The following is a 23867-nucleotide window of genomic DNA, read 5'->3' on the forward strand; positions in this document are numbered from 1 at the left end:
GGTTGAACTTGTGATGAGGAACTGGGGGAGAAGTTTGGTTCTGTCTGCATTTTAACCCAAATCTTCCTAATTCATACTTCCTACAGCAAACCAAAATGCAGCGAATTTTTCACTTCTCTTTTGCAGTACTCTAACCAAAAACGGGTACTAAATGGATATGTTAGGGGAAAGTGTCATATAGTAAATGCAATGGGGATTTTGGGGGGGATGGTACTCATCACCAGTACAGACTCATCCCGCCACCTCTCTTTTTTAGCTGCCCATGGTAACCATTTTGTCCTGGCAGCGCCCACAGCACTTTTATCATGGTATGAGTGCCGGCACTTCAAAAAAAACCCTCAAAAAAAGCACTGAGTAATGTATATACAGTAGGGTAGTGGCAATTTCAGAAGTGCAGGGTCTGTTTGTGACAGTCACAGCTATGCCTCCTTCTAAGATTATACAACCTTCTAAAATTATAGCATAATCTGGCCAGGCTTGAGTACTGCTTTCTGCTTCTCTGCCACTGTCACCATGATTTGACTGTCCTTTCTCACTGCCAAAGATATCACTTCAAGATATTGCTTGAATTACTGGATTCAGTGTCTATACATCCATCTCCTGCCGCTACCAAACTGCTTGATGATGAAGATCAGATGCTCTCACAGTCTCTTCTTCTGCAATTACAGAATTCTCACTCTCCACATCTTGCCTTGGCTTTCTGAAGTAGGAACTAACAAAGGCTTGCTTGCAACTGACACTCATTGGGACCCTTCTCAGTGGCTAACACACTCCATTTTCATGCTGATTGGCTCGTAGGACACTGGAGACGTAGGGACCCTGCTGGGACCTGGTTCCCATAAAAGTAAGGGGTCTAAGGGCCCCCCCTGGGACCCTGGACGACTACACCCCTGTGTATATAATAGTGAAAATTGCTTGCAGAGGTGTTTATTAAGAGACATGAGCAGTAAAATGCTGGTGAATTTTCGTGAGGACTTTTAATTTTCAAAATAGCAAACTGATACAGAAATGTGGAGTCGAGATTAGAAAAAATTAGGAGTAACTAAAATTGGAAAATGTGTCTGTTCCTGTTTGTGAGATTTATAAACCACTTCTTAGCTCAAACACTCCCAAAGCAGTGTACAAGGAATTAAAGCATCAAACTAAAGACCAACCACCCTAAAAATAAGCGATTCCAACCTTCTTCTTTTTAACCCTATCAACAGCCAAATACTTACGCAGCAAACAGCAGTAAATATATGTGGAACAGCTGATCAGTCTCAAATTGCACCCAAACAGAATTGTCTTAACCTGTCTCTGGAATGCCGTTCACGAGGGTGAAAAACAAAGATGAACAAATTGTGCAACTCCACCTCTGACTTTTTCACTTCTCACCTTCGAGGCTTGTTCAGCTGAAGAACAAGCACGTGTGTGTGTGTGTGTTTGTGTGTGTGTGAGAGAGAGAGTTTTGCATGCCCACACACATTTTAAACATTTTCTTATTTTTAAAAGTACCAAAGAGTACCATTTATCATAAAAAAATAACATCATGTCTGGACTGACACCGTTACATTTGTCATTTCAGGAATCTATCCCTCCCTCTCTCCCTCCCTCCCTCCCTCCCTCCCTCCAGTTCTGCATAAACCAGTGGTCACATTGGCTTCCTTCTCTGACTTGGACTCAACCATATGCTTTATTTATTTATTTATTTAAGGGATTTCCAAAGCGCAGTTCTCCAACCAAAGAATGTTCACAAAAATACAAATATCAGAGGAAAAGGGGAATGAAATGAATAAATCAGTGAAAATAACATACAAAAATGCATTCCATTAGGAGAAATCGCTTGTAAATGTGCATAGCACTTAAAACTGCACACAAAAATGTGTCTATTAGGAGACATTCGCATTAAAAAGCTGGAGAATTGTCACAAGGACAATCACAAATTGCTGCATAAATGTGGAGACGCAAAGTTAAGGTTGGAAAAGTAAGAAACGGAGGGAACCAGAAATGGACAGATCCTTCCATCCTTAGGGCCACCTCGCATTTGGCACAGACAAAGGAAAGGGCTTTTTGCACAATGCAAAATTATCTTGCAGAATCCATTGCCACACAGCCATAGTGATGGCCAACCGGCTTAGGTGGCTTTCCTTTGTCCTCCTACCTGAGCCCAGGGGTGTAGTCCTCCATGGTCACGGAGGGTCATAGACCCGTTACCTTCTTTGGGGAGCAGGGTCCTGGCCGGGTCCCTATGTTCAGGCCAATCAACCTGAAAAGGGCGTGTGTTAACCGCTGAGAAGAGTGCTTGTCCTTTTGTGCTGATTGGAGACAGAGTGAAAGGAGGTGAGTCAGCCACTGAGAAGACTCCTCTCAGTAGCTAACATGCAGCCTCCCCCCTTTCATGCTGATTGGATCCTAGGGGTCTCTAGGGGTGTTGCAGTGGAGTGTGGACTTGAAGACAACAGAGAGAGAGCAAGGGAGTTAAAATGAGATCGGGGACATGGCTGTGAGGCAGCTATCATGACAATCACTTCTAAATTTGCCACTACACTGCTGCACAAGCCTTTTTACATGGATACATAAATGAGGATTAGATCAATTCATGGAAGATAAGACTGTCAGTGGCTACTAGCTACAATGGTTATGATCTCCTCCACTGTCAGAAGCTATATGCCTCTAAATACCAGTTGTTAGGAATCACTATTGCACTGGAAACACTATTGGTTGCCGGACTAGGTGGCTCTTCATATGTTCTCAGATATGCAGAAGAGATGCTGTGGCCCCTTCCCATATGGAACCTCTGTGTTGAGTGGCAGTCTGCCTCTGAATACCAGTTGCTCATGGCAATGTGTGTCCAGGACAGGCTTATGGGCCCCAGGCCCGAAGGCATCTGGTTGGCCACTGTGGAAAGCAGGTATGAATTGGGGACAAACTCATTTCGTTCATGTTTTAATGTGAACCTACCTAATTCTTTCTTTCCAAAGCAATACTGTGAACTGAAATGAAGGTATCCTTCAAAATCTGCAGTTCCCCAGATATTGCATCATAGTTCTCCAACCTGAATATATATACATATATATGGACCGTGGAGGCTGGTAGCTCCAAGGTCAGCAGGGCAGTAAATCCACTCCAGGTTTTAGTCTAAACTTTCAAGGAGCTGTCCAAGGTACTGATTCACTGTTCCATTGACCTCAGAGTCACCAGTCTCCACTGCATATATGGGGAAAGTGCACCCCAAAATGCATATGTTAGCAAAAATAACATTCTTCCATTTATATTAGGTAAAAATTGCTGAGGAAAATGTGTTTTGTTCGGCAAAATTGCATACAGATATGAGTATATTAGGAGAAATGGACATGAAAATACAAACAAATCTGTGTGTATACTTTAACCAGGGGATGCTCCTGGATCTATCTTTGTCACTAGAGGCCCAGGTGACCTCAGTGGCTAGGAGTGCCTTTTACCAGCTTTGGCTGGTAAGACAGCTGCGGCATTTCTGGACAGGGATAGCCTGACCACTGTTGTCCATGCACTGGTAACCTCCAGGCTGGATTACTGTAGTGCGCTCTATGTGGGGCTACCCTTGAGGTTGGTCTGGAAGTTGCAGCTGGTGCAAAATGCGGCGGCGAGACTGCTCACTGGAGCAGGGTATTGCCAACATGTCACCCCACTGCTGAAAGAATTGCACTGGCTGCCCATTTGCTACCGCGCCAAGTTCAAGGTTCCCATTTTGGTGTACAAAGTCCTATACAGTTTGGGACCAGGATACCTGACATACTGTCTTATTCCTTATATTCCCAGTCGATCACTACATTCTGCACGTGAGGGCCTCCTGCAGATACCATCTTATCAGGAGGTCTGTTCTGCACAACATAGGAAATGGACCTTTAGTGTGGCGGCACCTACCCTGTGGAATTCTCTCCCCTTAAATATTAGGGACGTGCCATCTCTGTTATCTTTTTGGTGCCTATTGAAGACTTTCCTCTCTCAACAAGCCTTTTGAGACCTATCCCAGTCTGCCTCTGTGTTGGAATTGCTTTTTAATATGTTCTTAAACTTTCTTTTTTTAAATGTTTTTAATCTTAGAAGATTTTTTTTAAGTAACATTTTTGAAGATGTTTTGGTTTAATGTGTTTTAAAGTTTGTTTTTATGATGTTTTATTGTTTTTTGTGCTTTTGTTTGCCGCCCTGGGCTCCTGCTGGGAGGAAGGGTGGATATAAATCAAACAATAACAACAACAACAATTTTGCTCTCTCCATCCCCCCCCCCACCCCAAAGCTGATCAAAGAGTGAAACAAACTGTCTGGAAAAGTGAGGAGCTAGAGAAACCAGATTTGTCCATCCTTAAAAACAGGATGCTGGACTAAATTGTTCTGGCAAGTTTCTCCTTTTGGCCAAATCACCCGTATGTTCATTACAAGGATAAGGAGCAGCTGTGTCTTATCCAGCTACCTGTTCTGCCCTCATCGTAGATTTCCATGTTTTGGCTTGGCGCCTGAGCTGGCTGTGTGGGAAACCAGCCTGTATTGCCAGACTCACCCTAATTTACAGTAACGGAAATATGATTCCCCCCCCTGCCCCTGCTGCCTCTGGGTTGCCTTTTTCACTCCAATTTGCATCTGCTGTGTTTATATTTAATCATTTTTTGACACCGTTTCCTGAAACTGTCTTCGGGAGAAAGAGAGAGCTGTCAAAATATCCATGGGTTTCTGTTTATTAAATCAATATCCTAATCAGCGTCGTGAATGTGTTATCAGTTTAGCTGTTTTACTAGCTGCTTGGTGACAGAGAGAGAGAGAGAATTGTTCCTGGCTATGCACTAAGACTCGGGGGTTGTGAGCAAATTTACAAAAATGATTAAAAATGATCACAGGCAGGGATGGCCTGAGGACCCTCCTTGGCACAGCAGCTTCCTCATCCTGCACCTGAGTCCACCCCCACCGGTGGTGGTGCTCCTCTGACTGGTGTCAGGAGGCCAGCCATCTTACACTTCCCATAATGCCCCAGAGAAATGCTATTTCAGGTGCTCCAGGGCATTGTGGGAATTACTGAATGGCAGCTCACAGTGGCTTGCTGCCTGGCACAGGAGGCACCCCAAGAGCTATCCAAGGATGCCAGGCGCTGTTGGTACTAGCCTGATCAGAAGATATGGCTGCCCTGGCTGCCTATTAGCTACCAGGCTAAGTGCAAGGAACTGGTTTTGGTGTACAAAGCCCTATACAGCTCGGGACCAGGATATCTGAAAGACCATCTTACCCCTAATATACCCAATTGATCACTGCGCTCTGCAGGTGAGGGCCTCCTGCAGATACCATCTTATCAGGAGGTCCATTCCACACAACATAGGAAGTGGACCTTTAGTGTAGTGGCACCGACACTTTGGAATTCCCTCCCCTTAAATAGCAGACAGGCACCATCTCTGTTATCTTTTTGGTGCCTCCTGAAGACCTTCCTCTTTCAACAAGACTTTTAAGTTGAGACCTTATCCCAGTCTGCCTCTGTGTTGGAATTGCTTTTTAAGTTGTTTTTAAAGCTTTTTTTACATGATATTTTTAGAAATGTTTTGTTTTAATGTGTTTTTAAGGATGTTTTGTTATATTTTAAAGTTTGTTTTTGTGATGTTTTAAAGTTTTTTTAGTGTTTTTGCCGCCCTGGGCTCCTACTGGGAGGAAGGGTGGAATATAAATCTAATAATAATAACAATATTATTATTAATAACAACAACAACAACAACAACAATAATAATAACAATAACAATATCAAACATACATACCAAGAGACTGCAGGTATTTATTTATTCATTTAGATGATTGCTAACATAAGAACATAAGAACATAAGAAGAGCCTGCTGGATCAGGCCAGTGGCCCATCTAGTCCAGCATCCTGTTCTCACAGTGGCCAACCAGGTGCCTGGGGGAAGCCCTCAAGCAGGACCCAAGTGCAAGAACACTCTCCCCTCCTGAGGCTTCCGGCAACTGGTTTTCAGAAGCATGCTGCCTCTGACTAGGGTGGCAGAGCACAGCCATCACGGCTAGTAGCCATTGATAGCCCTGTCCTCCATGAATTTGTCTAATCTTCTTTTAAAGCCATCCAAGCTGGTGGCCATTACTGCATCTTGTGGGAGCAAATTCCATAGTTTGACTATGCACTGAGTAAAGAAGTACTTCCTTTTGTCTGTCCTGAATCTTCCAACATTCAGCTTCTTTGAATGTCCACGAGTTCTAGTATTATGAGAGAGGGAGAAGAACTTTTCTCTATCCACTTTCTCAATGCCATGCATAATTTTATACACTTCTATCATGTCTCCTCTGACCCGCCTTTTCTCTAAACTAAAAAGCCCCAAATGCTGCAACCTTTCCTTGTAAGGGAGTCGCTCCATCCCCTTGATCATTCTGGTTGCCCTCTTCTGAACCTTTTCCAACTCTATAATATCCTTTTTGAGATGAGACGACCAGAACTGTACACAGTATTCCAAATGCAGCCGCACCATAGATTTATACAACGGCATTATGATATCGGCTGTTTTATTTTCAATACCTTTCCTAATTATCGCTAGCATGGAATTTGCCTTTTTCACAGCTGCCGCACACTGGGTCGACATTTTCATCGTGCTGTCAACTATAACCCCGAGGTCTCTCTCCTGGTTGGTCACCGCCAGTTCAGACCCCATGAGCGTATATGTGAAATTAAGATTTTTTGCTCCAATATGCATAATTTTACACTTGTTTATATTGAATTGCATTTGCCATTTTTCTGCCCATTCACTCAGTTTGGAGAGGTGTTTTTGGAGCTCTTCGTAATCCCTTTTTGTTTTAACAACCCTGAACAATTTAGTGTCATCAGCAAACTTGGCCACTTCACTGCTCACTCCTAATTCTAGGTCATTAATGAACAAGTTGAAAAGTACAGGTCCCAATACCGATCCTTGAGGGACTCCACTTTCCAAAGCCCTCCATTGGGAGAACTGTCCGTTTATTCCTACTCTCTGCTTTCTGCTTCTTAACCAATTCCTTATCCACAAGAGGACCTCTCCTCTTATTCCATGACTGCTAAGCTTCCTCAGAAGCCTTTGGTGAGGTACCTTGTCAAACGCTTTTTGAAAGTCTAAGTACACTATGTCCACTGGATCACCTCTATCTATATGCTTGTTGACACTCTCAAAGAATTCTAATAGGTTACTGAGACAGGACTTTCCCTTGCAGAAGCCATGCTGGCTCTGCTTCAGCAAGGCTTGTTCTTCTATGTGCTTAGTTAATCTAGCTTTAATCATACTTTCTACCAGTTTTCCAGGGACAGAAGTTAAGCTAACTGGCCTGTAATTTCCGGGATCCCCTCTGGATCCCTTTTTGAAGATTGGCGTTACATTTGCCACTTTCCAGTCCTCAGGCACGGAGGAGGACCTGAGGGACAAGTTACATATTTTAGTTAGCAGATCAGCAATTTCACATTTGAGTTCTTTGAGAACTCTTGGGTGGATGCCATCCGGGCCCGGTGATTTGTCAGTTTTTATATTGTCCATTAAGCTTAGAACTTCCTCTCTCGTTACCACTATTTGTCTCAGTTCCTCAGATCCCTTCCTGCAAATGTTAGTTCAGGTTCAGGGATCTGCCCTATATCTTCCACTGTGAAGACAGATGCAAAGAATTCATTTAGCTTCTCTGCAATCTCCTTATCGTTCTTTAGTACACCTTTGACTCCCTTATCATCCAAGGGTCCAATCGTCTCCCTAGATGGTCTCCTGCTTTGAATGTATTTATAGAATTTTTTGTTGTTGGTTTTTATGTTCTTAGCAATGTGCTCCTCAAATTCTTTTTTAGCATCCCTTATTGTCTTCTTGCATTTCTTTTGCCAGAGTTTGTGTTCTTTTTTATTTTCTTCATTCGGACAAGACTTCCATTTTCTGAAGGAAGACTTTTTGCCTCTTAGAGCTTCCTTGACTTTGCTCGTTAACCATGCTGGCATCTTCTTGGCCCTGGCGGTACCTTTTCTGATCTGCGGTATGCACTCCAGTTGAGCTTCTAATATAGTGTTTTTAAACAACTTCCAAGCATTTTCGAGTGATGTGACCCTCTGGACTTTGTTTTTCAGCTTTCTTTTGACCAATCCCCTCATTTTTGTGAAGTTTCCTCTTTTGAAGTCAAATGTGACCGTGTTGGATTTTCTTGGCAATTGGCCAGTTACATGTATGTTTAATTTAATAGCACTGTGGTCACTGCTCCCAATCGGTTCAAAAACACTTACATCTCGCACCAGGTCCCAGTCCCCACTGAGGATTAAGTCCAGGGTTGCCGTCCCTCTGGTCGGTTCCATGACCAACTGGTCTAGGGAATAGTCATTTAGAATATCTAGAAACTTTGCTTCTTTGTCATGACTGGAACACATATGCAGCCAGTCTATGTCCGGGTAGTTGAAGTCACCCATTACTACCACCTTTCCTAGTTTGGATGCTTCCTCAATTTCATATCTCATCTCAAGGTCTCCCTGAGCATTTTGATCAGGGGGACGATAGATCGTTCCCAGTATTAAGTCCCTCCTGGGGCACGGTATCACCACCCACAACGATTCTGTGGAGGAGTCTGCCTCTTTTGGGGTTTCGAGCTTGCTGGATTCAATGCCTTCTTTCACGTATAGAGCAACTCCGCCACCAATACGTCCTTCCCTGTCCTTCCGATATAGTTTATATCCAGGGATAACCGTATCCCACTGGTTTTCTCCATTCCACCAGGTCTCCATTATGCTCACTATATCAATGCTCTCCTCTAAGACCAAGCACTCCAGTTCTCCCATCTTGGTTCGGAGGCTCCTAGCATTAGCGTACAGGCACTTGTAAGCAGTGTCTCTCTTCAAGTGTCTTTGGCACTTGTGGTTAGGCCTGTGGGAATTTTGCTCTTCTGAATTTATATCCTGTGCCTCTGCTCTCACAATGCCTACTTCTAGGCCTACCCCTTTTAAAATTTCATCATTTCTTTGGTTTTTATCCCGGGGGGAGGTTTATTCCGAACCGGACCTTTCTCAGCTCCTGTCGGGTTTCCCCCCTCAGTCAGTTTAAAAGCTGCTCTGCTACCTTTTTAATTTTAAGTGCCAGCAGTCTGGTTCCATTCTGGTTCAAGTGGAGCCCGTCCCTTTTGTACAGGCCCGGCTTGTCCCAAAATGTTCCCCAGTGCCTAACAAATCCGAACCCTTCCACCCGACACCATCGTCTCATCCACGCATTGAGACTGCGAAGCTGGGCCTGTCTGGCTGGTCCTGCGCGTGGAACTGGTAGCATTTCAGAGAAAGCCACCTTGGAGGTCCTGGCTTTCAGCATCCTACCTAGCAACCTAAATTTTGCTTCCAGGACCTCACGGCTGCATTTCCCCATGTCGTTGGTGCCAACGTGCACCACGACCACTGACTCCTCCCCAGCACTGTCTACCAAACTATCTAAACGACGGGCGATATCCGCAACCTTCGCACCAGGCAGGCAAAACACCTTGCGGTCTACACGCCCATCACACACCCCACTGTCTATGTTCCTAATGATCGAATCACCCACTACAAGGATCCCTCCACCCCCTGGAGATATATCCTTGGCACGAGAGGATAGCTGCTCATCCCCCAAGGAATGGGTCCCTTCTAAGGGATCGTTTCCCTCTTCCTCAGCTGGATGCTGTCCTTCCCCGAGACCATCGTTCTCCATGATAGCAGGAGAGCTATAGCGCCCTTTGCACAGGCCATAGGACAGCGTACGTTAAAAATGAGTAGATAAAATTCCATAACATCAATACAAATAAAACAAAACTATCACTATATTACAATGACTAAAAACAGCAGCAACAGCAGCAGTCTGGTCTGTCCTCTTCCAGATGCTCTCTAAAAAAGCTGCATCTCTTGACCACCTGCCTGAATCTATGAAGAGATGAGGCCAGAGGCCAGGGATGGAAAGTTCTGTCAATTTCATTCCTCTCAGTTTCTCACTTTCCCATTCTGAAATTCAGTTCTCCCCATTTCTGCAGCAGTTTGCCATTTTTTAAAAATCAAAAATTCTTCATTAAAATTCTCCAGCATTTTAGTGTAAATTTCTCCTAATAAACACACTTTTGTGTGCAGTTTTGGCTAATATACACATTTTTGCAAGCACTTTCAGTTTATATAATAAATTTTTGTTATTTTGTTATTTTCACTCATATTTTTATGTACACTTTCCTCTAACATACGCATTTTTGTAAACATTGTTTGGTTGGCGAACTGCACTGCAAAATTCAAACAAGTGTGAATTTTGAAGAAAGGCTGAGTTTCAGTTCTCATATGGTTTCAGAAAGTGCAAATTTGATAAGATTTGGCCTCAAATGCAAAGGGCATTAAATTTCTTGCCCATCCCTGGGCCAGACGCACCTCAAAGGCAGAGAGTTCCAAATTGAAGTTGTTCTTCAAGAGCGGAGGCTTAAAACCAGGCTCTTCTACTAAACACATGCCTAATGCAGCAGCTCAGTGGCTTTAACTGGAAGCAATGAGTAAAATGTTGCATAGCCAAATGCATTTTTACCACACTGTCTTCTTCACTGCATAGGTATGGGTGAATCTGCCAATTTTGGCTTGTCTCTATTGCTCATTTTCCCAATCTTACATTTAGTCCTCCTCCATATTTCTACATCACTTTATAGCCCTCATGAAAATTCATCTGCGTTTTTGTGCAAATGCCTCCTACCGTACACATTTTATATACAGCTTTACCAATTGTACACATTTTTTGAGAAGCAGTTTCTCCCAATGTTTTTAAAGATGTTTTGTTTTAATATATTTTAAAGTCTGTTTTTATGATGTTTTAAAGTGTTTTTAGTGATTTTGTTTGCTGCCCTGGGCTGTTATTGGGAGGAAGGGTGGGATATAAATCTAATAAATAAATAAAATAATATAGTGCATTCTTGCTAGGGTTGCCAGGTTCATGGCCTGAGACTGATCCTGTATCTTTAGGAGAAGAGACAGTCAGCTAAGTGCAGGTGTTCTTGCAACTCTGTAATGGGAAAAACCACAAGGTGGAATTCTCCCTTCCCCCTTTTAAAGATACAGAAGACCTCTAGGTTGCCAGGCTCAGCCTCCAAGAGGTCTTCTGTATCTTTCAAAGTTGTGCAGGGGAAAGGGAGAATTCCACCTTGTGGTTTTCCCATTACAGTGTTACAAGAACACCTGCACTTGGCTGACTTTCTCTTCTAAAGATACAGGATCAGTCTCAGGCCCTGAACCTGGCAACCCTAACTCTTGCATGTTATTTTCACTAATATATGCATTTTATATGCACACTTTAGCATAGTATATGCATTTTTTGTACACATTACTTCACTGGGAGAACTTCACTGAAAGATTTAGAGAAGAGTGAATTTCAAATTGCAAATTGCTTCAGAAAATGCAGATTTGGTTTGCCTTTAAATGCAAACTGAATCAAAATTCTCCCCCATCCCTATCAGTGGGTCAAGTACAAAGAGTGAAAATTAAATGCTCAGCAACTGATTGGCATGCATTAATTTCAGGTATTGATACGGTGTTAGGCAAGGCTCCTGTGCAGCTGAGGGCAAGTACTAAGCAGACCGTCTTCAGTTTATCCTTTATAATGGTGAAGGTGTAGAAAATTATGCAAGGTATGGAGAAAGTCAGCGAGGAGAAATCTCCCTCTCTCAATATACTAGAGCCCAGTGTGATCATCCAGTGGAGCTGAATGCTGGAAGGTTTAAGGCAGACAGAAGAAAGTCTTTCTTCACACAACAGCACTTAGTTAAATTATGGAATTCACTCCCACGATGGGCAGCGATGGCTAACAATGGATGGCTTTGATTAGACAAATTCATGGGAGATCAGAGAGCACTCTTCAAGTACATGAAAGGTTGTCACATAGAGGAAGGCCGGGATCTCTTCTCGATCGTCACAGAGTGCAGGACACGGAATAAAGGGCTCAAGTTGCAGGAAGCCAGATTTCGACTGGACATCAGGAAAAACTTCGTAACTGTTAGAGTGGTACAGCAATGGAACCAATGACCTAGGGAGATTGCAGGCTCTCCAACACTGGACCTTCAAGAAGCAGTTGAAGAGCCACTTATTGGGGATGTTTCAAGTTGGATTCCTGCACTGAGCAAGGGGTTGGACTTGATGGCCTTACAGACCCCTTCTACTACTCTATGATTGTATAAGGCTGTCAATGGCTACTAGCCATAATGGCTATGTTCTACCTCCACTGTTGGGGGCAGTATGTCTCTATATACCAGTTCCTGTGAGGAATCACAAGTGAGGAGGGTGCTGTTGCACTAAGGTCCTGCTTGTGGGTTTCCCATTGAGGAATCTGGCTGGCCACCGTGAGAACAGGATGCTGGACTGGATGGGCTCCGTTTGGCCTGATCCAGCCTCAGAGCTCTTCTTAGGTTCTTGTCAGGTGAAGACAGTTTGCTTAAAACCACTGCAGCAAGTCAACCTTCTCCTGGGATCCTTCGTTAAGGACAGATAAAACTGGATGTCAACACCATGTTTGGTAAAAGAGCTTGGTTTTAAACTTCAGCTCTTGAACCAAGAGTTTCAAGAGCAACTTGCACAGTCTCTTGATTTGTATGTTCATTTTATGTATCCTCTGCTCAGGCTGGTAACAGTACCTGGCATCCTTGGATAGCTCAGACCCCACCTTTCCTCCGAGGAGTTCAAGGTGCCATACATGGTTCTCCTTTCTCCTGATTTTATCCTCACAACAACCCTATGAGGTAGGTTAGGCTAAGGGAAAAATCACTAGCTCAGGGTCTTCAGCTGAGCTTCATGGCTGAGTGGGGATTAAACCCTGGTCTCCCAGGTCCTCATCTAACATGCTAACCACTACACCACACTGTCTCTGCCTTGACTTATGTGTGAGAAAGTAGCTAAAGGTGGTAACAGGAGAAGGTGTCCTTGAAATAGGGTCTAGGCTGAAAGCAAGGTATGGCCTCCACTTTCAGATTCCTAGCTTGCAAGGCCATGGTGTTTCTTTTTTATCATTTCAAATTTCTGCAGTGGCAGAGGGTTGGACTAGATGACCTTTGATATACCTCCCAACTCTATGCTTCCGTGCATCCAAGGGTTTTCTCTGCCCCATTCACCTCTGCAGTCTTCTGAAATAAAATGAATGTAAGGCATCTGGTGAATTAATACTGAATCCCAATTCAATGTCATTTTGCTTGGGCCTTGAAAACAATGAACTCTCCAGAAAGACTCAGATTTCACTTCAGCAGCACCACCTAGTGGTTAGTGGGGGAATCAGCTTTATACATAACTACAAACTTCTGTTCTTTCCCCCCAACCGTCTTTGTCATGTGAAGCTTTTGTTATTTTCTGGGTTTCTGTACTTTTATAACGCTGTGCGGTTGTTGTTTTGCACCTGCAATTTACTGATGTTTTCTGAGCCACACTGCAACTGCCCCTGAAATTAAAAGCAGCCGGGCTAGAAATAATGATAGCCATAGGCCTGAATCTACCCCTGGTTTTTCCAGGACATTCTTTGGCAGGGGAAAGTCTCCCCTTTCCAGCGTGCCCTCCCAGAGCTCTTTTTGCAGAAACGTTCTAGACATCTTTTATGAAAAGAGATTACATTTTCCCTTCCACTTACTGTACCATCTCCGTTTTTTAAAGATGACCTGGATGATATTTGATATTATACAATAGCGAGCTGTCTGTTTCCCCCCTCCAACCCCATCCCAATCTGTTCCCAAAATGTTGTGTGGACAGAGAAAAGAAAGGAGCCTCATTTTATGCAAATAAGAAGACCCTGCGTTTTACAGACCCGGCTAGCCAGCGAAGGGCCAGCTGCATTCATAGCTCTGAAGGCCACAATAGTTTTAGTCTGACATCGATTGTCTGGCATCCTGCACACTCACATTGAGTTCAGTTCTCTGCATTTTGGATCCCTATGTAGCCAAACCACCCCACCCACTCACAAGAGAGAGGTATCTGCAGGGCTGGTGGAACGCCAAGGTTTGCAGAAGTACAAAAAGTCTTTGGGAGTGGCAAAAAAGCCCTAAGAGGAAAGGGGAGAAGAACAACAGCCCCAAAACAGCCCATTGAGGAGGACTGAGCATGCCCAGTGCACATGAAATGTGGACTGATTGTTGCGAGGGGGGATGGAAAACCATGAGGAGAGAGGGAATGTGATGGAGTATCCTGGAAAAGGTGTTGCTGGAGTCCTTAGGGCATGGATGGGGGACCTGTGGCACTCCAGGTGTTGCTGGACTACTAAGGAGAAATTGGACTCAGTTAGCATTTAAAGCCGAAGTTGTCAAATTTGCCCTTTCTGAAACAATCTGAGAGCTGAAACACAGCCACCCTTCAAAACGCACACTTCCCTGAATTTTGCAATGCGGTTCTCCAATGCAGCAACGTTTACAAAAACACATATATTAGGGGAAAATGTGTGTAAAATGAATATATTGCTGAAAATAGCATACAAAATGCATCATATGAGAAATTGCTTTCAAAATGTGCACATTAGTTAAAACTGCTTACAGAGATGTGCATATTAGGAGAAATTCACACTAAGATGCTGAAGAATTTAAAGTTTAAAAATTGCAAATTGTTACAGACCTGAATTTAAGACTGGAAAAATGGGAAACAGAGAGGACTGAAACTGAAAGAACTATCCGTCCCTATATGGACTAACATCTCCCTTCGTTGCTGACCATAGGTCACACTGTCTAGGGCTGATGGGAGTCAGAGTCCAGCAACATCTGGGGGGCCACATGTTCCCCACCCCTGCCTTAAGAAGAACACTGCACAAAGCAATGCTTTGTTGCAGATTTGACTTGTGAGAGCTGAAGTGGAACCTCCCTGTTCAGAGACAGTCTATCCCTGACTATGAGACGCTGAGGACAAACTACAGGAGAGGAACATCAGGCCCTGTTTGGCGAAGCATCTGCTGGCCTCTGTTTGGGGCAGGATGTTGAATATGGCAGACCTTTGGCGTCATGCAATATAAGGCCATTTGGAAACTCTTATAGCCCCCAGCCCTTTGATTCAACAGCTGAGTGAATTTTCAAACAGGCTTGTTAAAAGGACCCGTAAATTAAGATAAATGCAACATTGCTTGCCGTAGTTTTTAATTGAGCTTTCTCCAGAGCTGCTAAGATGGCTTTCTGCTCCATGAATTTTATTGCTCTTCAACACGGCATTCCCTTCTTGCTGTCATCCTGCCATTGGCTGTTCTGTTTTCTCGGCTGGAAAGTCAAGGGCTCCATTTGTTCTGTTCTGGAGGGGGGGGGAGAGAGAGAGAGAAATCCTCGCAACTTGATCCATCGCTCATGTCCCTCTTTTGTAGCAGGAGTTTATCTCAGTGACCCAGCAGGGCTCTGGAGTCTGGACCACAGAAAGAGGCCTTCTTAGAAGTCCCAGAGAGGTCATTTGCTTTGTGTCTTTCCATGTGGGACACTGAGCCCCCCCATTGATGTAGTATTGCTTTACTCCATCATAAGCACTGAGCAGAAACAGAAAGTGTTCCCCTTAAAATAATAATTCTCCAGCACACACTTTGAACTCAAAAACAGCTATGCTATTCTGTCCGACTAGTGCCAATATTAGCAACAGGCGGACCCGTACACTTGATTCAGAGGAGGGGTGGGGGACAAATTCAATTCAGTTTGCATTTAAAGCTAAATTTATCAAATTTGCACTTTCGGAATCAATCCGAGAACACAGCCATCCATTGAAATTTGCACTTATCCAAATTTTGCGATGCGGTTCTCTAACCAAGCAATGTTTACAAAAATGCATATAGTCTGTGAAAATGAATATATTGGTGAAAATAACATTCAAAAATGGGTTATATTAGAATAAATTGCTTGCAAAATGTGTGTACATTAGTCAAAGCTGCTTACAAAAATGTGTTTATTAGAATAAATTCACAGTAAGATTTGCTGGAGAATTTCCAGAGGATTTTTTAAAAAAGATTGCAAATTGCTGCGGAAGCTTGGAGAACAGAATTTACAATTAGAAAATGAAAAACTGAGACAACTGAAATCGACATATCATTCCATCCCTCATTCAGAGGGAGCTTAGTTTGTTCATTCCTCCCAAATCAGAAAGTTGTTCCTTCCCCCGAAAAAACACACTGTACAATTTTAGCAGTGTGTGTGTGTCTCAAATGACAGTTATTTATTTATTTATTTATTTATTAAATTATTTATCTACTGCCCTCTTCATAAGAAGCAACAGTTCCACCCTATTTACCTCTGGGCATCTGGAGTGCTGAGTCCAGTTCTGAGCGCCACTTTGCAAGAGGGGGCATTGACAAATCGCAGTGTGTGCCCAGAGTTAGTTTTGCCAATGTGATGCCTTCCAAATGCTGCTGGATTACAGCTCCCATCGTCACTGACTCTGACCATCGCCTACGTTGACTGCAGATGAGGGGAGTTAGAGTCCAGCAGTATTTGGACGGCACCAAGTAGGGGGAAGCGGGTCCAGAGGAGGTTGACCAGGATGGAGAGGGTTCTGGAGACCAACCCTTACAAGGACTTATCCTCTGTTTACCCAGAGAGGGCAGGACTAGAAGCTATGGCAAGAAATGGCTGGGAAGCGGATTTGGGCTAAACATTACCTTAAGACAGTACAATAGGCTGACTGAGAAGGTGGTGAACTCTCCTTCACTGGAAGTTGTTGTTGTTGTTGTTAATCAATTAATTAATCATCTTCAACAATCATCTCAAGGCAATATACAATAAAAAAGTTAAAAACACAAAAGACAGCAGAAATATTGAAAACAAAACAAAATTGACACCCAAGGCAGAGACCCATTCACTCGGCTGGGAAAGTCCGTTGGAACAAAAATGGTTGTTTCCAGAAAGTGCAGATAGTGGGTAATGTATTTAGGGGAGAACCTGGAGAGCCATCTGTCAGTGACACTGTGGTTGCATTTGAGTGGGAATCTGCATTGAGCAGAGGTCTGGACTAGATGGCCTCTGAAGTACCATCCATCTTCATAATTCTATGATTCTATAGGGAGCAGGGTTGCCAGGTTCCTGGCCTGAGACTGATCCTGTATCTTTAGGAGAAGAGGAAGTCAGCCAAGTGCAGGTGTTCTTGCAACCCTGTAATGAGAAAAACCACAAGGTGGAATTCTCCCTTCCCCCTGCACAACTTTTAAAGATACAGAAGACCTCTTGGAGGCCAGGCCAGGCCTCTCTGTCTATGGCCTTGATCTGTTGTAGCTGAGTTATGTCTTTTCTCTCTTTAAAACAAGCAAACAAACCCTTCAGCAATGTGGTTTATAATGGAACGGCTCCTTCAGTGAGCATAATGGGCCTCTTCTGTTGCATCGTCTGCTGGGGGATTGGGAGGCTGCCTTCAAAGCTCTGCAGGAGAGAGACAAAGCAGAGGTTCTGTGGAATGAGGGGATCTGGGCCAGGGGCTGGGAACAGGAGTTAAGCCAAACTGGGTGTCCTCTTCTGGGCTGGAGGGGGAGGAGGGCCTGGCTAGTTTTCCTCCTTGGCCCCTTCCATTTCTGGGCTGGTGCCAGGAAATCAAGGCTCAAAGCTTGTACCTTTAGCTGTACATCTTAGATCAGGGGTCCTCAAACATTTTGGGCCCTGAGGACACCATTTGAAAATCCAAGAAACTGAATTTTGTGGGCACCGCAAAATTGTCCATTTCACAGAAGGAAAACTGGTGATGCTTGGGGGGAGGGACTCATAGGCACAAACAGCAGGGAAAACACACCTGCCTGCACCCTAAAAGAAATAAGACCAAATGAGGGAAACCAGGCCACATGCACCAAAAGCAGACAACCCATCAACCAATCTCCCCCAGTCTAGAAAACATAATATTAAAAAAATGAGGGGGAGAGGGCCTTGGCAGACACCAAGGGAGTGTCTGAGGGTGCTGCGGTGCCCCTGAGCACCATGTTGGGGACTTAGAGTCTTAGATGACTAGGACATCAATTGCACTTTTGCTCCCAGAATTGCCTAAGTCAGCTGAGCTCCATTCTAGCCTCTGCCCCACAACTCCACCCCCGCAATTGTGGCAGGCGTGAGTCCCCTGCCTTCCCCCTGCCTGCCTGGGTGTTGCCATCAGCCCTGCTCCTTCTTCTGATCGGGGGGAAAGAATGCTTGCAGGGAGGGCAAGACAGCCAGAACCGCCACACTGACAGTAGAACTGTAACTTATAATAATAATAATAATAATAATAATAATAATAATAATAATAATAATAATAGTAATAATAATAATTCCATTTATAGACCACTTACTATCTAAAAGATCTCAAAGCAGTTTACAATACAAAAGGCACAATAAAAAGATATCAACTTAATTTACATAACAATATCCATATCCATAAACACGTACATAAACACAGTACAAAAGTCAGAATTCACCAAGGGAAGCCTGTAAGCCGCCCTTCCCGCTCTATGAGAGTGTCAGAAAACTGAAATTATGTTGACCATGGAGGAGGGCGACAAGCAGGTAAAAGGTTATCGCTCCCCTGGTGCGGCTTGCTGCCGTCTCTCTTGCCGCTCCTTCCTCCCAGGGGGGCGGGTGGGAGCGCCCGCCGGCTGCGAAGATCCAGGACTCAAGCCTCAGTGGGCCTGAGCGTCCATTGTTCTGAAGGTGGAGCATCTTTCCGGGAGACAGGTTGTGATCAGAGAGCAGGACGGGCTTCAGCTGGGGGTTAAAGAGGGTGGCTGTCGTGTTGATGTTGATGAGGGACTGCATGTGACCCCCACAATAGGGAGTTACACAGTGCTCTTTTAGTTATGTTGTCATGGGATACACCAATACACTCACCTCATAAACAGCCAGGTCAATGCCAGCATAAGGAATGATGCCCAAAATATTGGGAATAATATAACCTTTGTAAAAGGCGTTCACACCTTCTCTTCTTAAGATCTTCTTAGCACAGTCAAACATTCCAGAGTATTGTCCTGTTTTACCCACAGCCAGTCTGCTTTAAGACCTTGTGCATGAGCTATGTCTTTCATCCTCCCTCCTCTTCCTTATACCTCTTGTGTCATGTCTTTTTAGAGTGGGAGCCTGAGGGCACAGAGCATCTTTGTACTCATTATAAATTCAGTGGCGGCTCCATGTCACCTGGGCAGTGGAATCCATTCTGGGTTTTAGTCTGAACTTTCAAGAAGCTGTCCAAGGTGCTTCAGTTTCTGCATCACAAACAGATACTTTGCCACTGATCTATGGGCCCTTTGTTGTGTTTCCATGGGTATGGGCTGGCTATGACAGTTGGTAGATTTAAGAAAACAGGTATCCTCTGAGTGTCCCAGTCTCCATGTCTCTTACTTCTTTGTTCTCTGCAATCTGCCTTGCCAAGGAAGAGAGAATTTCAACCATGGCTGGAGGTGCCTTACCCCCTCACTGGGCTGTGCCACTTTGATAAGTGGCCTTTTGCTTCTATATTCACTGCTAGGGAGGGAGGGGGAATCTTGGCAGAATAACCTTGCAACAACAACAACAAAATCCAATTGCCCCCCGGAAGAAAACAATGCATACTGTTACAGGATTGGGGTTGGGCTGGATGTCCTCTCGAGATCCCCCCCATCCCTATGATCTTGTGCCTCTGAGATTTGATTCTGCAGAAAGGGAAACTTCTGAAAGAGGGTGTCCTTGTTTCTTTGTTCTTTTTCCTGGCCAGTTTTTCTTTGGATAACTCAAGAGTTGGCTGCCATAGGAGGCAACGGCTGGAGTCTCTCCTGGAAGGTGAACCAAAGGAGGCAAGTCTTTCTCCCTCCCGTGCTTGGAGGTGACACCATTCAGGTATGTGTGGCCGTGAAGGAGAACAAAGGCAGTCTTGGTGGGCCTGGGAAGGGAGACGGAGGCCTGACTTGCTCTCTGTGCTGAAACCAACCCTATGGCTTTGCCTCCCTCTAGAAACCCAGCAGGGGAGTAAGTTCTATTGTTCACACTGTGAGCCTATTCATCTTGTGTTCAGCCTGTGGGATGTGTAAATAAAATCATCCATCATAAAGATTTCACAAGCCCCCGGTGACATTTATGCCAAGGAAGCCAAACCAGAGATACCCCTTGGGACCCCTGAGATTTTTCGCAGCTCACCATGATCAGGGTGCTCATCACAAAATGCTATATATATATTTAGATGATGTCTCAACCTGTCTGAGGTTAACCACCAGAGGGAGCTGAAACATCTTTTCTGGAAAGAAAGAAAGAAAGAAAGTTATGAAATGTGGAACTGCTTTCTCTGACCTCCTATCAAGGTGGAGAACTTGTGTCCGTACAGGTATTGTTGGATTCCAACTCCCATCAGACCCAGCCAGCATGACCAATGGTTAGGGATGATGGGAGTTGGAGTCCAGCAACATCTGGATGGCCAAAGGTGCTTTAAATGAATGGCTGCCTCCTTTCTCATAGTCCATTAAGAACTCGCCCGTTAACAGAAGCAAAATTATCTTCGTGTCTCCTGGCTAGAGATGGGCAAGGATTTCAATTCAGTTTGCATTTCAAGCCAAATCTATCAAATTTGCACTTTCCAAATCAATATGAGAACTACAACATAGCCATCCCGGGAGACCGGGAGTCGACCAAGGCCTAAGCACCACGGCGTCGTTTTGCAGGCCGTGGGAAGCAATGTCTGGGGCCCGGTAAAGAGCGGGGGTGGGGGTGTTGATGCGGTGGGATTCACCCACGATTGTTCCCGCCTTTGCTGGTACGCTCGGCTGCTTGGTGTTGAATGGGAGCGATTTCCATCAGGAAGGAAGGAGAATATTCCTGCAGGAATATTCGCTCGGCCAAACTTGCTTCCCCCACCAAGTTCTTAGCTTTGATTCAGTCAGCTTCCCAGTTTGTGATTGGAAGGGTCGGTTCCAAATTATAGGGGTCCCTTAGCAATTTTCCTTGAGGACGAGGACATTCTTCTGACCCTTTAGTCGCTAATGGGCTCCGGCTCCGGCTTTTCAGGTGGGATTCAAACTCTTGCCAGCAAATTCAGATTACGGGATTAAATTCAGGTTGCACAATTAGAGTTAATTGGGAAGGACTGTGCAATAAACCCACTAACCCAAAAGAATGGATGGGGAAATGCACTGGGAAGTGTGAGATAATGCTTTCTTCAGAGGGAAACATACTCAGTGTTTTCCCCGCAAACGAATCGGGATGAATCCTCAATAAGCAGGTCATATGGAAGCGCCCAAAGAGAGAGAGACCAAGACCACACATGTTGCCTGCCAAATCTGCCATTTCCTTTTCTGTGTCGGCAGTGGAGGATTGGGTCCATTTTTTTGCAACTGGGTAGTAAAAGATTTTGTTAGCTGTGTACTGTAGTTCAGATTTCATTTTACCTCTGCAGCGCTCAGGGAGGAGAGAAACTGCCAATGTAGCCGCCGCCGCCCGTGTGGTACCTAGTCAATCATGAAGAAGGCAGACAATCTCGCGAAGATATTCCGGCTTAGTCAACTGAGGAGAAGCAGACACCGGCGTGAGGGAAGTTTGGCAGCAGCGCTGGCCCAAAGCATGGCCCTGGCGATCATCGGCACGGCGGGTGCCTACCCCAGCTGGGTGCTGGTACAAAACGCAGAGACACAGATTGTGTTGGGGGCGGCTTGGGCAATAATCCAAAATGACCCAGCTCCCGGCACGCCACTGCTGGGCCCGACGGGGGGCCAGCTCATGCTGGCCATCGCGTTCTGCTGTCTCTTCAGCGTGCCGGCTGGCTCGCTGGCTTTGACGCTGGATTTCTTCGGACGGCAGCGGTACCGATCACTGACCCCGCTGATGCACGGCCTCACCGCTGTGCTGATCGCCTGTACCGCGGCGCTTGGCTCTTGCCTCTTAGCACTGGTCCGTGGACGGATCCGGGCGGATCCGGAACTGAGCGACTTATCTACAAGCCCCGGGCAGAGCCTTTTCCTGGCCTTCCTGGCCTGCACCTTGGCGTCCACCGCTACCGGCTTTAGCTGTGTGTCCCCGGCCCGAGTAGAGCCAGCGCGCTCCTCCTGGGATTTAGGGAGACCTGGCGCACCACGATACTTCCACAGCTCCGTTTCGTCCGAAGGCTCCTCGGTGGGTTCCGACCTATTGCACAGCAAATTTCTCTCCTCTCTGCACTTGGACACCAGCTCAACGGTGGGTGGGCACTCCGGAAAAACGCAATGGTATAACTACATGACCCAGAACCAGTTTCCACCCATCTTTCTGGAGGAGCTGAAGTCTGACACCGAGAGCTCGCTGGAGGATCATTCCTTATTGCGAAGGCAGCAGCAGCAACAATCAGAGGACAGGCACAGTTTAGGGGAGCAGCAGCAGAACTCTCAACAGGAAACGCCCTTTTCAGGGGCACGAGATTCCCCACTGGAGGTACACACGGAGTCAGAAGTGTGGAGTTCAGACAGCCTATTTTTGGGGCAAAGCACCTCAACAGTCTGAAACCATAACCACCACACTACATACAGCCACAAAGGGAGAATGAAGGACAGGGGAAAACCCTAAAAGTCAACAAACCCAACTACCAAACTGTCCATGTCTTGGTTTACTGACAGTTCTTATTGTATTCTTCTTGTTCACCGCCCAGAGAGCTAATGCTAGTGGGGCGGTATAAAAATTTAACAAAATAAATAAATAAATAAATCCTTTGAAATTTGCACTTCTTGGAATTTTGCAATGCAGTTTGCAAACCAAACAGTGTTTACAAAAATGCATATGTTGGGGGAAAGAGTGTATAAAAATGAATATGTGAGTGAAAGTAACATACAAAAAGGCATTATATGACGAGAAATGGTTTGCAAGAATTGTACATTGAGTCAAAACTGCGTACAAAAATGTGTTTATTAGTAGAAATTTGCACTAAAATGCTGGCGAATGTTCATGAGGATTTTTTATTTCAAAAATGACAAATTGAAATGGGGAGAACTGAATTTCAGAGCAGAAGAATGAGAAACAGAGATAACTGGAAAGGACTGAACATTCCATCCATAGAGTCTGGCCTCATCTCTTTATAATTTCAGGCAGTTGGTCAAGAGATGCTGCTTTTTTAGAAGAGGACAGACAGGATTGCTGCTGCTATTAGTAATTGTAATTTAGTGATTGGTTTTGCTGAGTTTTTAATGGACTGTTTTATGGATTTGATGGATTTTTATCTACTTGTTTTTACCTTAGTCAAAACTGTCTAAAAAATAGCGTTTATTAGGAGAAATTCACACTAAAATGCTGGAGAATTTTTAAGAGGATTTTTGTTTTAAAAACTGCAAATTGATGCAGAAATGTGGAGAGCTGAATATAAGGTTGGGAAAATGAGAAACCCAGAGGACTGAAGTTGATAGATCTTTCCATCCCTACTCTTGCCCTTGAAGCAGGCTCAGGTGGGTGGGAATCCTTCAGTCTATGCTGTCCTCCAGGTCTCCCTATTTGGTGCTTGGGACTGTCTGCAGGCTGTGCCTCCTCCCCCAGCTGCACCCCCAATGGCTCTGCCCCTAGCCCTCCTCAAGCGCTCTTGCCTGGCTGGAATGTGCCCTCCAACTTGATAATCTGCTCTGCACTCTCAGAGCTAACCTGGTGCTCTCAGGTGTAATGGAGGATGCTATCTAGGGATGGGGGAGAAAATTGATTCAGTTCACATTGAAAGGTGAACCTCCTTGATGTGAACTTTCCAGATACATGGACAAAGCACAGCTATCCTCCAAAAGCCGCACTTCTCCAAACTTGGCAGCCTAGTAATGTGCACGAAAATGTACATACTGGGGCAAAGTGGGCATAAAAATGATTATCTTAATGAAAACAAGAGACCAAAATGCATTATATGAAGGAACATTCTTTGCCAAAATTAAACCCACACTAAAATGCTGATGAATTTTCACGAGGACTTTTACAAAATATATATCAGAAACTCATGTGGAAATGCGGGAACTGAACTGAAAGATCGTCTTACCCCTTATATGCCCAGTCGATCACTGCACTCTGCAGGT

At 44.8% G+C, this 23867-nt stretch overlaps 1 protein-coding gene across 3 annotated transcripts; it reads left to right on the forward strand.

Moving 5' to 3' along the window:
- Positions 1-17268: 17268 nt before the first annotated feature.
- LOC133373771 (uncharacterized) lies at positions 17269-22503 on the forward strand. 3 transcript variants are annotated; one of them, XM_061603952.1, is made up of 3 exons: positions 17269-17325; positions 19589-19710; positions 21257-22503. In XM_061603952.1, the coding sequence occupies exon 3, from the start codon at positions 21319-21321 to the stop codon at positions 22330-22332; it is 1014 nt and encodes a 337-aa protein (XP_061459936.1). In that variant the 5' UTR covers positions 17269-17325; positions 19589-19710; positions 21257-21318; the 3' UTR covers positions 22333-22503. The 3 variants fall into 3 exon arrangements, with proteins under 3 accessions (XP_061459936.1, XP_061459938.1, XP_061459937.1); XM_061603954.1 differs by lacking the exons at positions 17269-17325; positions 19589-19710 and adding an exon at positions 20079-20168; XM_061603953.1 differs by lacking the exons at positions 17269-17325; positions 19589-19710 and adding an exon at positions 20488-20868.
- The last annotated feature ends 1364 nt before the right edge of the window (positions 22504-23867 follow it).

The sequence above is a fragment of the Rhineura floridana genome, chromosome 20 (assembly GCF_030035675.1).
Source record: "Rhineura floridana isolate rRhiFlo1 chromosome 20, rRhiFlo1.hap2, whole genome shotgun sequence".
NCBI classification, from domain to species: domain Eukaryota; kingdom Metazoa; phylum Chordata; class Lepidosauria; order Squamata; family Rhineuridae; genus Rhineura; species Rhineura floridana.